This window comes from Mixophyes fleayi, chromosome 7 (genome assembly GCF_038048845.1).
Source record: "Mixophyes fleayi isolate aMixFle1 chromosome 7, aMixFle1.hap1, whole genome shotgun sequence".
Classification (NCBI taxonomy): Eukaryota; Metazoa; Chordata; class Amphibia; order Anura; family Limnodynastidae; genus Mixophyes; species Mixophyes fleayi.
This window is the reverse complement of record NC_134408.1, coordinates 32,710,816-32,722,914: the sequence shown is the minus strand read 5'-3', so window position 1 is coordinate 32,722,914 and position 12,099 is coordinate 32,710,816. Positions and strand designations below refer to the sequence as shown.

The 12,099-nt window shown below is 42.2% G+C and overlaps 1 protein-coding gene across 1 annotated transcript in view; it reads right to left on the bottom strand.

The window, feature by feature from the left end:
- The window catches only part of BAIAP3 (BAI1 associated protein 3), a 216,230-nt gene that overhangs the window by 95,883 nt on the left and 108,248 nt on the right, over positions 1–12,099 (bottom strand). The window contains exons 3-5 of the mRNA XM_075179602.1: positions 2,939–3,020; positions 880–966; positions 110–217 (exon numbers count right to left, since the gene is read on the bottom strand). Of these exons, the coding sequence (XP_075035703.1) occupies positions 110–217; positions 880–966; positions 2,939–3,020 (277 nt within the window). The remainder of the gene's footprint in view (positions 1–109; positions 218–879; positions 967–2,938; positions 3,021–12,099) is intronic.

Sequence of the window (12,099 nt, the reverse complement as noted above, 5' to 3'; positions counted from 1 at the left end):
AGCAACATAAGTAAATATACAGTATATAGGCTGCATAGGAAAGGTCAGGAGAGAATTATTCCAAGGAACAGCAGCGTTATGTAAATAGATGCAGGGAGAGGTGACATACCATTTGAAGGTAATAAAACAGTTCTTCTTCACTGGCAATGTGTTCCGAAGACACCACACCGGCCATGTAGACTAGTGTATAGACCATTTCTTCATACAGCATTTCCAGCTTAAAAGAAAATAAATATGTGTTTTAATGGAAAGGGAAAGCATTCTTCTGTATTGTTATCATAGAGATAGCACCGGGTCCCCAGCTGAGAAGATTACACTACCAGCGTTATCATTCATAAGGCGTTCCTAAATCTGCAGTCTCTATGTAGCTCTTTGTATGCCCCCAGGCACCTGGCCTTTGACCAGCCATTGCGGCTAATAATACCTTCACCGGTGTCCTCTTATACTACCATTACCCACCTATAAATAAAATGTCTATCAATAAGGAATGCATTAGACAGATAAAAGCTGAAAGCTATGGTTTACTGCAAATTTTGCATTTTAATACCATGTGTCCTACCGACTCGTTGGTGCAGAAAATGATATTTAAACTACATTTATGATTACTTTTTCTTTTGCCATTTGAATATTTTTACCTTACTTTAAGCAGGTGACTGCCACGCCAACCAGCTTTTCCTCTGCACAGGGGTTGGTTAATTTTATTTGAACCATTTAATCATCAAAATTTACCTTTATTTTCTTATTGCGTTATTCTTATTTTTGTGATCCCAGGTTGATCCCCAGGGGCTGTAAACTTTTGGATAATCCCTTCTCCAACAAACATTCCCCTCTGTACAGCCAAAGGTGGTTCTATCGGTTTTGTTTTTAAGTATAAATTACCTCTCTTTTGGACATTATCAGCTTGTCTGCTGCTCTGTGTTCACCAGTATTCTCGTGAGGAGGTGGGATGTTGTTATTTAAAACACCCTGGAAAGAAAAAAAAAAAAAAGAGTCTACCATAAACTAACAATAACTTATATTTTCTATTGTGACCATCTGCTCAAGTGAAATGCAACCTAGTACTCAAAATACTGCATAAATTAGTACTGTGAACAAAGCGAATAGAAAAGAAGGGTCAGCAACAACATGAGAGATGTCTAAAAACATATTTGTAAAGGGAATAATAACCAAAATGTTTTTTAATATGTGGTGTAAAATGAAATTGTTTATTTCTTCAGTAAAATCAATATGCTTAAATTATTAGACTTTGGGGGAGATTCACTTTAAAGCAATGTGCCATCGGACATCACCTCGCTGCGCACTTTGACCCATATCAAGGTAAGGAATCTCCACCCTTTGAGCTGAGATTTCAACCTTAACATAGTGATGTTAAGGTTGAAATCTCAGCTCAAAGGGTGGAGATTCCTTACCTTGGGTTATGGGTTCGATTCCCAACCATGACCTTATCTGTGTGGAGTTTGTATGTTCTCCACGTGTTTGCGTGGGTTTCCTCCGGGTGCTCCGGTTTCCTCCCACACTCCAAAAACATATGGGTGGGTTAATTGGCTGCTATCAAATTGACCTTAGTATCTCTGTCTGTGTGTGTGTGTTAGGGAATTTAGACTGTAAGCTCCAATGGGGCAGGGACTGATGTGAATGAGTTCTCTGTACAGCGCTGCGGAATTAGTGGCGCTATGTAAATATTTGATGATGATTGTATGGCCTTTGATTTAGCCATGTTACTTTCACTGTAAATGAAAAATTGAAAGATTACAGCCAATTACAGCAAATTACAAAGAGCATGTTTTGCACATTGTAACACTTGTATATGTGTACAATTGCACATACTGGATCTGTGTTACAGACACCAGAAGGTTTTGCCAATATAAAGTACTAGAAAGTACTACTGTAAAGAGAGGCGCTCCTTAAATAATGATTTAGGCATGTTCTTTAAGATCTGATTCATCAATCCACAAGTGGCCAAACACAATAACTGTGATCAAATAAAATCTAAATTTTATTGCGTGTCTTTAAAAAAGAAATTTAATTCCTTAGACCTGAAATATTAAAATTAGGGTAGGAAGTGAGAAATATTTAGCATATAATGTGTGGTTTTCCCACTAATTATTGGTGTATGGTATATCTGGCATTTATCATCCAGAACCGTTCATCATATTGATAAAAGTGATATTACCAGAGAATGCCTTGGTGGATCCCTCTGGAGGAACTCTGTGGCACATCGCTTCTAACTGAGTTCCCCCCGAAGAGGTGAAGAGGGCACATGTTAGGGTTCTCATTGCTGTGCAGAAGGGCGAACCACTATTCAAAAAGGGGTTGCGTTTTGTGCCAGCTGAGGGTCAGTTAGTTAGATCCTATACTTTTTGAGGAGGGAGCTGCAAATTTGGCAAGAAGTGCATTTCTAAGCACAGTTCACCAAAGATTGAAAAAAATCTCCAGGCAGAAAAAAGTGCCAGGTGATAAAGGCTGCCCGATGTGTAAAAACACATTAGGGGTGGGAATCCTGCACCAGAGCCCTGGGACCTTTACCGACGCTACTATTTGAATGACGTCTCCCCCCAAAATGAAAAACTTTTATCAAGAGAGCAGTGTTTACTGTGTAGTTTTCTTTTGCTTGTACAATTCATAAAACTGTGACTTGCTTGCTAGTAGCCCATTTGAATTATTTTAAATCTAAGTGCAGCACCACTTAGGAAACAGGGCCTAAGTCCCATTGGGCATGTTCCCAGGGAATACTGCTGTCCCTCACACTGTTTTCCTGTCATAGTAAATTGATTGGCATTGAATGTGTCACCATTGTGTTTTTTTCACATTGCAGTAGATAGCAAGCACCTTTCTGTGTGTCTTCATGACAGGTTATTCCCTTCATCATTACAGCTGTGGTTTGGCTATTTTAAGAACTGAGCAATTACAATGGCACAAACATCTGAACATACGGTACCTCCGTCCTCCAATACCGCTGCATGCTCTCTTGTTTCTGAAGTACACTTCTCATTCTATCGAAAAAATCACCCGTCTCCTCACTGAGAAAGGAAAAATACATATAAGTCAAAGCTTCATTTATAAGAGGTACAAATATTTAAAGGGACACGGTTACAAAAAAATATGCAGTGTTTTTTTCATTATTTACCACTAAGGGGGGAATTCAATTCCCCCCGAAATACTGCCGCGTTAAACATATTACCGTTATTACAGTAATATTAACCAGGCGTTAAAAGTACCGTAATAACTGTATTTACGTGCACTATTACCGCAATGATGGTAATAGTGTGCAGACCAAACGGACCAAAAAGAAAAAGAAGCCCTGAATAGTGATATATAGGTGTGGCCTTAACTGGAAAAATCAAAGGGTTCCTTGGCAGGATACATAAAACCAGAGATAATAGTATATAATAAAATATATTTTTAATGTCTCAATAAATATAGTACATAAGCCTCATAAATTGGTAAATTGATAAGTGAAACCAAACATTTAAAAAACACTGGTACTAAAAGCTGTATAAATGAAAATATAAATAGTGTCTACAAACGGACTAAATTGATGAATATGTTAATAAAACTAGTAAGTAGATGGTAGTCCACATAAAGATATAATCACAATAAAAACAAGGTTGATTACCTTCAGTACTTTTTATTTTTAAAAGTAAAACACAACCCCCATCACCTCCGTAGTAACACATCCCCCCATCCCCTTCGTAGTAACACATTTCCCCCACCCCCTCTGTAGTAACACATCCCCCCATCATCTCTGTAGTAACACATCCTCCTCATCATCTCCGTAGTGACACATCTCCCCCATCACCTCCGTAGTAAAACACATCTCCCCCACCACCTCTGTAGTAACACATCCCCATCCCCTCCGTACTAACACATCTCTCCATCACCTCCGTAGTAACACATCTCCCCCATCACCTCCGTAGTAACACATCCCCCATCACCTCCGTAGTAACACATCCCCCCATCACCTCCGTAGTGACACATCTCCCCCATCACCTCCGTAGTAACACATCTCCCCCATCACCTCCGTAGTAACACATCTCCCCCATCCCCTCCGTAGTAACACATCCCCCCATCACCTCCATAGTAACACATCCCCATCCCCTCCGTAGTTACACATCCCCCATCCCCTCCATAGTAACACATCCCCCATCCTCTCAGTAGTAACACATCTCCCCCACCCCCTCCGTAGTAACACATCCCCCCCATCACCTCCGTAGTAACACATCCCCCATCACCTCTGTAGTAACACATCCCCCATCACCTCTGTAGTAACACATCCCCCCATCCCCTCCGTAGTAACACATCCCCATCACCTCCGTAGTAACACATCCCCCCATCCCCTCCGTAGTAACACATCCCCCATCCCCTCCGTAGTAACACATGTCCCCCATCATCTCTGTAGTAACACATCCTCCTCATCATCTCTGTAGTAACACATCTCCCCCATCACCTCTATAGTAACACATCTCTCCATCACCTCCGTAGTAACACATCCCCACATCACCTCTGTAGTAACACATCTCCCCCATCCCCTCCGTAGTAACACATCTCCCCCATCCCCTCCGTAGTAACACATCCCCCCATCCTCTCCGTAGTAACACATCTCCTCCATCCCCTCCGTAGTAACACATCTCCCCATCCCCTCCGTAGTAACACATCCTCCTCATCATCTCTGTAGTAACACATCTCCCCCATCACCTCTGTAGTAACACATCCCCCCACCCCCTCCATAGTAACACATCCCCCACCATCACCTCTGTAGTAACACATCTCCCCATCACCTCCGTAGTAACACATCTCCCACATCACCTCCATAGTAACACATCTCCCCATCCCCTCCGTAGTAACATATCTCCCCATCCCCTCTGTAGTAACACATCCCCCCATCCCCTCCGTAGAAACACATCTCCCCCATCCCCTCCGTAGTAAAGCATCCCCCATCCCCTCCGTAGTAACACATCCCCCATCCCCTCTGTAGTAACACATCCCCCCATCATCTCTGTAGTAACACATCCTCCTCATCATCTCTGTAGTAACACATCTCCCCCATCACCTTAGTAGTAATACATCCCCCATCCCCTCTGTAGTAACACATCCCCCCATTACCTCAGTAGTAACACATCCCCCCATTACCTCAGTAGTAACACATCCCCATCACCTCAGTAGTAACACATCCCCCATCACCTCAGTAGTAACACATCCCCCATCACCTCAGTAGTAACACATCCCCCATCACCTCAGTAGTAACACATCCCCCATCCCCTCCGTAGTAACACATCCCCCCATCATCTCTGTAGTAACACATACTCCTCATCATCTCTGTAGTAACACATCTCCCCCATCGCCCTAGTAGTAATACATCCCCCATCCCCTCTGTATTAACACATCCCTCCCATCACCTCAGTAGTAACACATCCCCCCCATCACCTCTGCAGTAACACATCCCCCCATCACCTCTGCAGTAACGCATCCCCCCATCACCTCTCTAGTAACACATCCCCCCATCACCTCTGCAGTAACACATCCCCTCATCCCCTCCGTAGTAACACATCCCCCATCACCTCTGCAGTAACACATCCCCTCATCCCCTCCGTAGTAACACATCCCCCATCACCTCCGTAGGAACACATCCCCCATCACCTCAGTAGTAACACATCCCCCCATCACCTCTGCAGTAACACATCCCCCATCACCTCTGCAGTAACACATCCCCCCATCACCTCTGCAGTAACACATTCCCCATCACCTCAGTAGTAACACATCCCCCATCACCTCTGCAGTAACACATCCCCCATCACCTCTGCAGTAACACATCCCCCATCACCTCTCTAGTAACACATCCCCCCCCATCACCTCTGCAGTAACACATCCCCCCATCACCTCTCTAGTAACACATCCCCCCATCACCTCTGCAGTAACACATCCCCTCATCCCCTCCGTAGTAACACATCCCCCATCACCTCCGTAGTAACACATCCCACCATCACCTCTGTAGTAACACATCCCCCTATCCCCTCCGTAGTAACACATCCCCCATCACCTCAGTAGTAACACATCCCCCCATCACCTATGCAGTAACACATCCCCCCATCACCTCTGTAGTAATACATCCCCTCCGTAGTAACACATCTCCCCATCACCTCTGTAGTAACACATTCCCCCATCCCCTCTGTAGTAACACATCCCCCCATCCCTTCCATAGTAACACATCCCCCCCATCATCTCTGTAGTAACACATCTCCCCCATCACCTCTTTAGTAACACATACCCCCATCATCTCCATAGTAACACATCCGCCTATCACCTCCGTAGTAACACACCCCCCCCATCACCTCTGTAGTAACACATCCCCCCACCACCTCTTTAGTAACACGTCCCCTCATGACCTCCGTAGTAACAACCCCCCCTCATTTCTTTAGTAACACATCCCCCATCATCTCTGTAGTAACACATCCCCCATCATCTCTGTAGTAACACATCCCCATCACCTCTGTAGTAACACATCCCCCATCATCTCTGTAGTAACACATCCCCCATCATCTCTGTAGTAACACATGCCCCCATCACCTCTGTAGTAACACATCCCCCATCACCTCCGTAGTAAACCCCCTTTATTTAGTAACAAATCACCCATCATCACCCATCATCTCTGTAGTAACACATCCACATGTTGTGTACCAGTGCTCTAAAGCATTCACATAGAAATACATTTTCTAAGACACCTTCATGATAAGCAGAAGTGGTATTAAAGCATAAATAAATCTTATTTATAATTCTTAGGCTAACTAAGCTATTTCACTAATAAACCTAAGAATATCATTTAAAATTATCAGTGTTTTATAAAAATATAAAATCATACAGCAAAGACCATTACCATTTATATGAGGCCAGGGGTATAATCAGGGCCGTCTTTCCCATTGGGCACAATGGGCAGGTGCCCGGGGGCCCTGCAGCCCAGGGGGGCCCGTCGGAGGCAGCAAAAAAACCCAAAAACCTGAAAAAAAAAAAAAAAAAGACAATACTTACCTTGCGGTCAGCTGGCGATCCGGCTCCCTCCATGGTCTCCTCCTCCGTGCGGCGCTCGCAGTGCATGTCGGGCGTGACATCATAACGCCCGCCCGACATCCATTGCGGAGCGCGACGGAGGAGGAGACCATGGAGGGAGCTGGATCGCAAGCTGACTGCAAGCTAAGTATTGTCTTCTATTTTTTTTTCAGGTTTTTTTTTTCCTGCCTCCGACGGGGCCCCCTGGGCTGCAGGGCCCATATATATAATCATTATTTTTTTTTAACATATATATGTATATATAGGGGCCCCGGTGCACTGCTTTGCCCGGGGGCCCAAAATGTTGTTAAGAGGGCCCTGGGTATAATTAGAAATGAGACTCCACTGCTCAATCCCTAAACAATCCCCAATACCACAACATATAATTATATTTGTATTCTGGTACAATGGGCTGAACATTCTTGCATCAATTTCCACTGTGCGTGTTGTTGGGCAGATGAATCTATATTTGTTATGTATGGAACACTCTATACAGACATTAAAACACTACACCTACTAAATGTAGCATTAAATAGTCTACTGACTCTGTAACAATTGATAGATTAGCAATGACTGCCATCAGTGACTTACATTACAATATTTGCACACCCATTCCCCCTTTGCTAGAGCTGTACAAGCTCAGTGCTGGCAGATTTCTTGTCTTGTCCTATTATTAAGACATAACAGTTCCCATACACAGTGCAGTCTATAAAGAAATTATAATGTATTTTCCCTAATATAGTGCACACTAGCCCGGCCAGCAGCATTGGGGCTGGTTGCAGATTTTTGGGGGGGTTAGGGGGGGTCACACTGCCAATTTTTATTGATTTATTATTTTTTAAAATAATATTTTAAGCAGTGCCCACTATGTGGCGACTGTTTCATTACAGGTGGCAATTTTGTCTGCAAATGTGCATCTTAGCCTAAACCGAGCAATATTACAGGTGAATAACTCAAACGTTTATGCAGTTGATAAGGAGGTGCTCTGTACCAGAGTGCAAATCCAAAAGTTTCCCACTCCTCCATCAAAACAAGGCTCACTTTCACTTTCAGGAGTGCAGAGAGGTGAGTGCACGTTAGCGGACCATTTAAGCACAATGGTGAAAAATCATGTTACTTTAGCTCCAGAAGTCCTACATTACATTTCCAAATAGGCCATGCTCCTCATCCTTTGGGGCTACACTCATGATCCACCAACACCCTTTTGCCCATGGTAAAAACAGTATTGTCCACCAAAATGGGACTATTGTGACATGTCTTGCTAGGAAGAGCTGTGAGATAGCCTAAGTCAATGCTAATGATTAGTGGATGCTATGATAAGCGACATTGAGCCATAACTAAGGCATATGAAAAGCTCAGAAGGTCACGGACAGCACAGTGGCTTAGTGGTTAGCACTTCTGCCTCACAGCGCTGGGGTCATGAGTTCGATTCCTTACCATGGCCTTATCTGTGGGGAGTTTGTATATTCTCCCCGTGTTTGCGTGGGTTTCCTCCGGGTGCTCCGGTTTCCTCCCACACTCCAAAAGAAAACCATACTGATAGGTTAATTGGCTGCTATTAAATTGCCCTTAGTCTCTCTTGGTCTGTGTGTGTGTATATTAGGGGATTTAGATTGTAAGCTCCAAGGGGGCAGGGACTGATGTAAATGAGTTCTCTGTACAGCGCTGCGGAATCAGTGGCGCTATATATAAATAAATAGATGATGATGATGATATGGAAAGCTCAGAAGGTCCTAAAATGAAGGACTTCAGACTTACTAACTGTATGTGAGTGATATTTCTGTACCATTATTGATTATTTAAAAGACTTACATTTGAATTTTAATGAAGTGTTTTACCACTTTGAGAAGTATATATTGTTAATGCTTCAAATTGTAGCCCTGAAAAAGAATAGGTAATTTTCTTGCTTGGCTCAATGCTGCTTGATTATTCTATTGTCTCAGCAGGCGGTGGGTCTCTCAATAGATCTCTCTGAATAAACAATTACCTGCGGATAATTATAAAGCAGCACAGAAAACAGTTCTGTTTTCTAATCAATATAGTTTTCTACATGAGTTCAAATATAACTGTGCAGCAATGGGAAGCACTTAATGTTCACATTGTTCACTTGTTCTTAAACGCTAATCTTATTGAACATTTTAAAATATCAAATGCAAATAATTTTGCAGAACTGACTGACAGAAATGAAAATAAATTCATGATCACATGATCTGGAAGTGTTAAACCAATTTTTCCTATGGGAAAAAGATTCGCTCACTGCGTTCGCACTGTGCAATACCCGCAGATGTGCACAGAAGTAAAGCAACTAATAAATACACGTTGACATAGGAATAAAGCTCATCAACTTTCCTTACAACTTGTTTTTTGCACTTGGGATTGAACAAGTACTGGAACTTTCCTAGTAAATAAAGTGTAACAATAAACAATAAACAAAGAGAGTGCCTGATAAGGTAATATGTTATCCAAACAACACCTTATGCAAGTATATATATATATATATATATATATATATATATAAAATGGAGTATGGAACCCTGTATTGGAGCACAAGACACCATAACAGAGCATGCAACACTATAATGGAGCATGAGACACCATAATGGAGCATGAGACACCATATTGGATCATAAGACACCATAATGGAGCATGAGACACGATAATGGTGCATGAGACAGATCATGAGACACCATAATGTAGCATGAGACACCATAATGGTGCATGAGACACCATATTGGAGCATGAGACACCATAATGGAGCATGAGACACCATATTGGATCATAAGACACCATAATGAAGCATGAGACACCATAATGGTGCATGAGACACCATATTGGATCATAAGACACCATAATGGAGCATGAGACACCATAATGGAGCATGAGACACCATAAAGGATCATGAGACACCATATTGGAGCATGAGACACCATATTGGAGCATGGAGACACCATAACAGAGCATGAGACAATATAATAGAGCATGAGATACCATAATGGAGCATGAGACACCATAATGGAGCATGAGACACCATAATGGTGCATGAGACACCATATTGGATCATGAGACACCATATTGGATCATGAGACACCATAACGGAGCATGAGACACCATAACAGAGCATGAGACACCATAACAGAGCATGAGACACTATAATAGAGCATGAGACACCATAATGGAGAATGAGACACCATAATGGAGCATGAGACACCATAACAGAGCATGAGACACTATAATAGAGCATGAGACACCATGGGGTAAATGTATCAATATGCGGGTTCTTCAACACCCGCGTGTTCAGCCTCTTCCGCGATTAAATTTCAAGCGGCGCTGCATTGTAAAGGGAAGTTAACCCTTTACAATGCAGCGCCGCTTGAAATTTAATCGCGGAAGAGGCTGAACACGCGGGTGTTGAAGAACCCGCATATTGATACATTTACCCCCATAATGGAGAATGAGACACCATAATGGTGCATGTGACACTATATTGGAGCATGGAACACTGTATTGGCGCATGAGACACCATGATGGAGCATGAGACACCATAATGGAGCATGAGACACTATAAGGGGGCAATCACTTCCACACTTAAGTGCAGTATGCACATACGTGTATATACTTAATTACCCTCATTAGCGAAAATACACTGCTGGCTCTTCACAATTAACCCTTTCACTGCACAAACTTTTTCACCTTCACTAAAAAAGTAAAAAATCGCACTTTTATGCCACCATTTCCCACAAATACTTAACATTATTTACGTTTAAAGTACATGTTATAAAATATTCACACAGATAAACAACTTTATATTACATTTTCTAAGTACATAGAACAATTATAACAACATTATAAAACTTAATATTATAAAATATACAATAAATAAAACATAAATCTAATTATACATATTTCCCTGACAGTTTTGATGTACTCTCCCTTACATAGAAGTAATTTCTTACTCTAGCATCATTAAATACTTTGTTACACGGCAGTGGCATGCAGCTGGGACAACATCCTCAGGGTAAGATGGAAAAGGTAAATTACATATTTTCAACCATATTTTAAACTCTAGACATCATTACATGTAAACTTTTGTTTTATGTGGGATGGTTGCTGGGCCAAGTTTTTCAAAGCACTCTTACAGCTTGGTCTCTGTGTTATTCAGCCTGAGCATTGATGGAATGGAAATGGTTTTCATTTCGAAAAATAAATTAATTTCTTCCCGATGGTATCAAGGCTACATGAGTAGCATGCACTGCCACTATTACATATGTAAAGCCTGATATATGATGGAATTGTTGTGTTATGGGCACCAGAGCATCCTCATCCAATATGCGCAACAGGGATGCCGGCAGTACCCACTTAAGTACTTGACTAAATTAAGTCTGGAACAGTCCTGTGGCAGCTCCCACTGGGGTCTGGAATCACCAGACACAGAGAAATGTAACATAGCCAACATTTGGGTCAGCGATGGGATTGCTGTGGGGTTGTGGATCATAGGCTCTAGGTCAGTCCGCATAATATGCAGATTGTCCATGATACATGAGGTGGCGGACGAAAGCGGCATAACAGCTCTGCATCTGACATCGCAAAGAGACTAACATGTGGCCTGTAGACATGTTCTCACCCCCAGCAGGCGATGTTGTTGCAGTTGCTGGCGACGGGGGTGGACAATGTCTATTGGCAACTTGGGTCAACAAGTTCTATAGGGGGGAAAAAAAGCTCAGATTAATTTATCTAAATATTTGCTCTACAAGTGCATCAATAGTTTTTATTACATAATCATAAGTAGTTTATGGTATTAAAAATGTTGATTTATTATTGTCCAGATCAAATGACTAGTTTTCTAATACTTGAAAAAAAAGCATGAGGATAAAGTTTGAATTTTGGTAAAAAAAAATATTTTTGCAAAGTTCATGGCTGTAGAGAGAGCCTACACAATGCAATAAGCCTAGCACAACGTAGTTTCATTGTAATTAGTGTGTAAGCTACATGCATGCATGATTCTGTATACACAACTTAGCGAACAATCTCCTTGCCAAGTTGCCACAAAGAGGCGTTCAT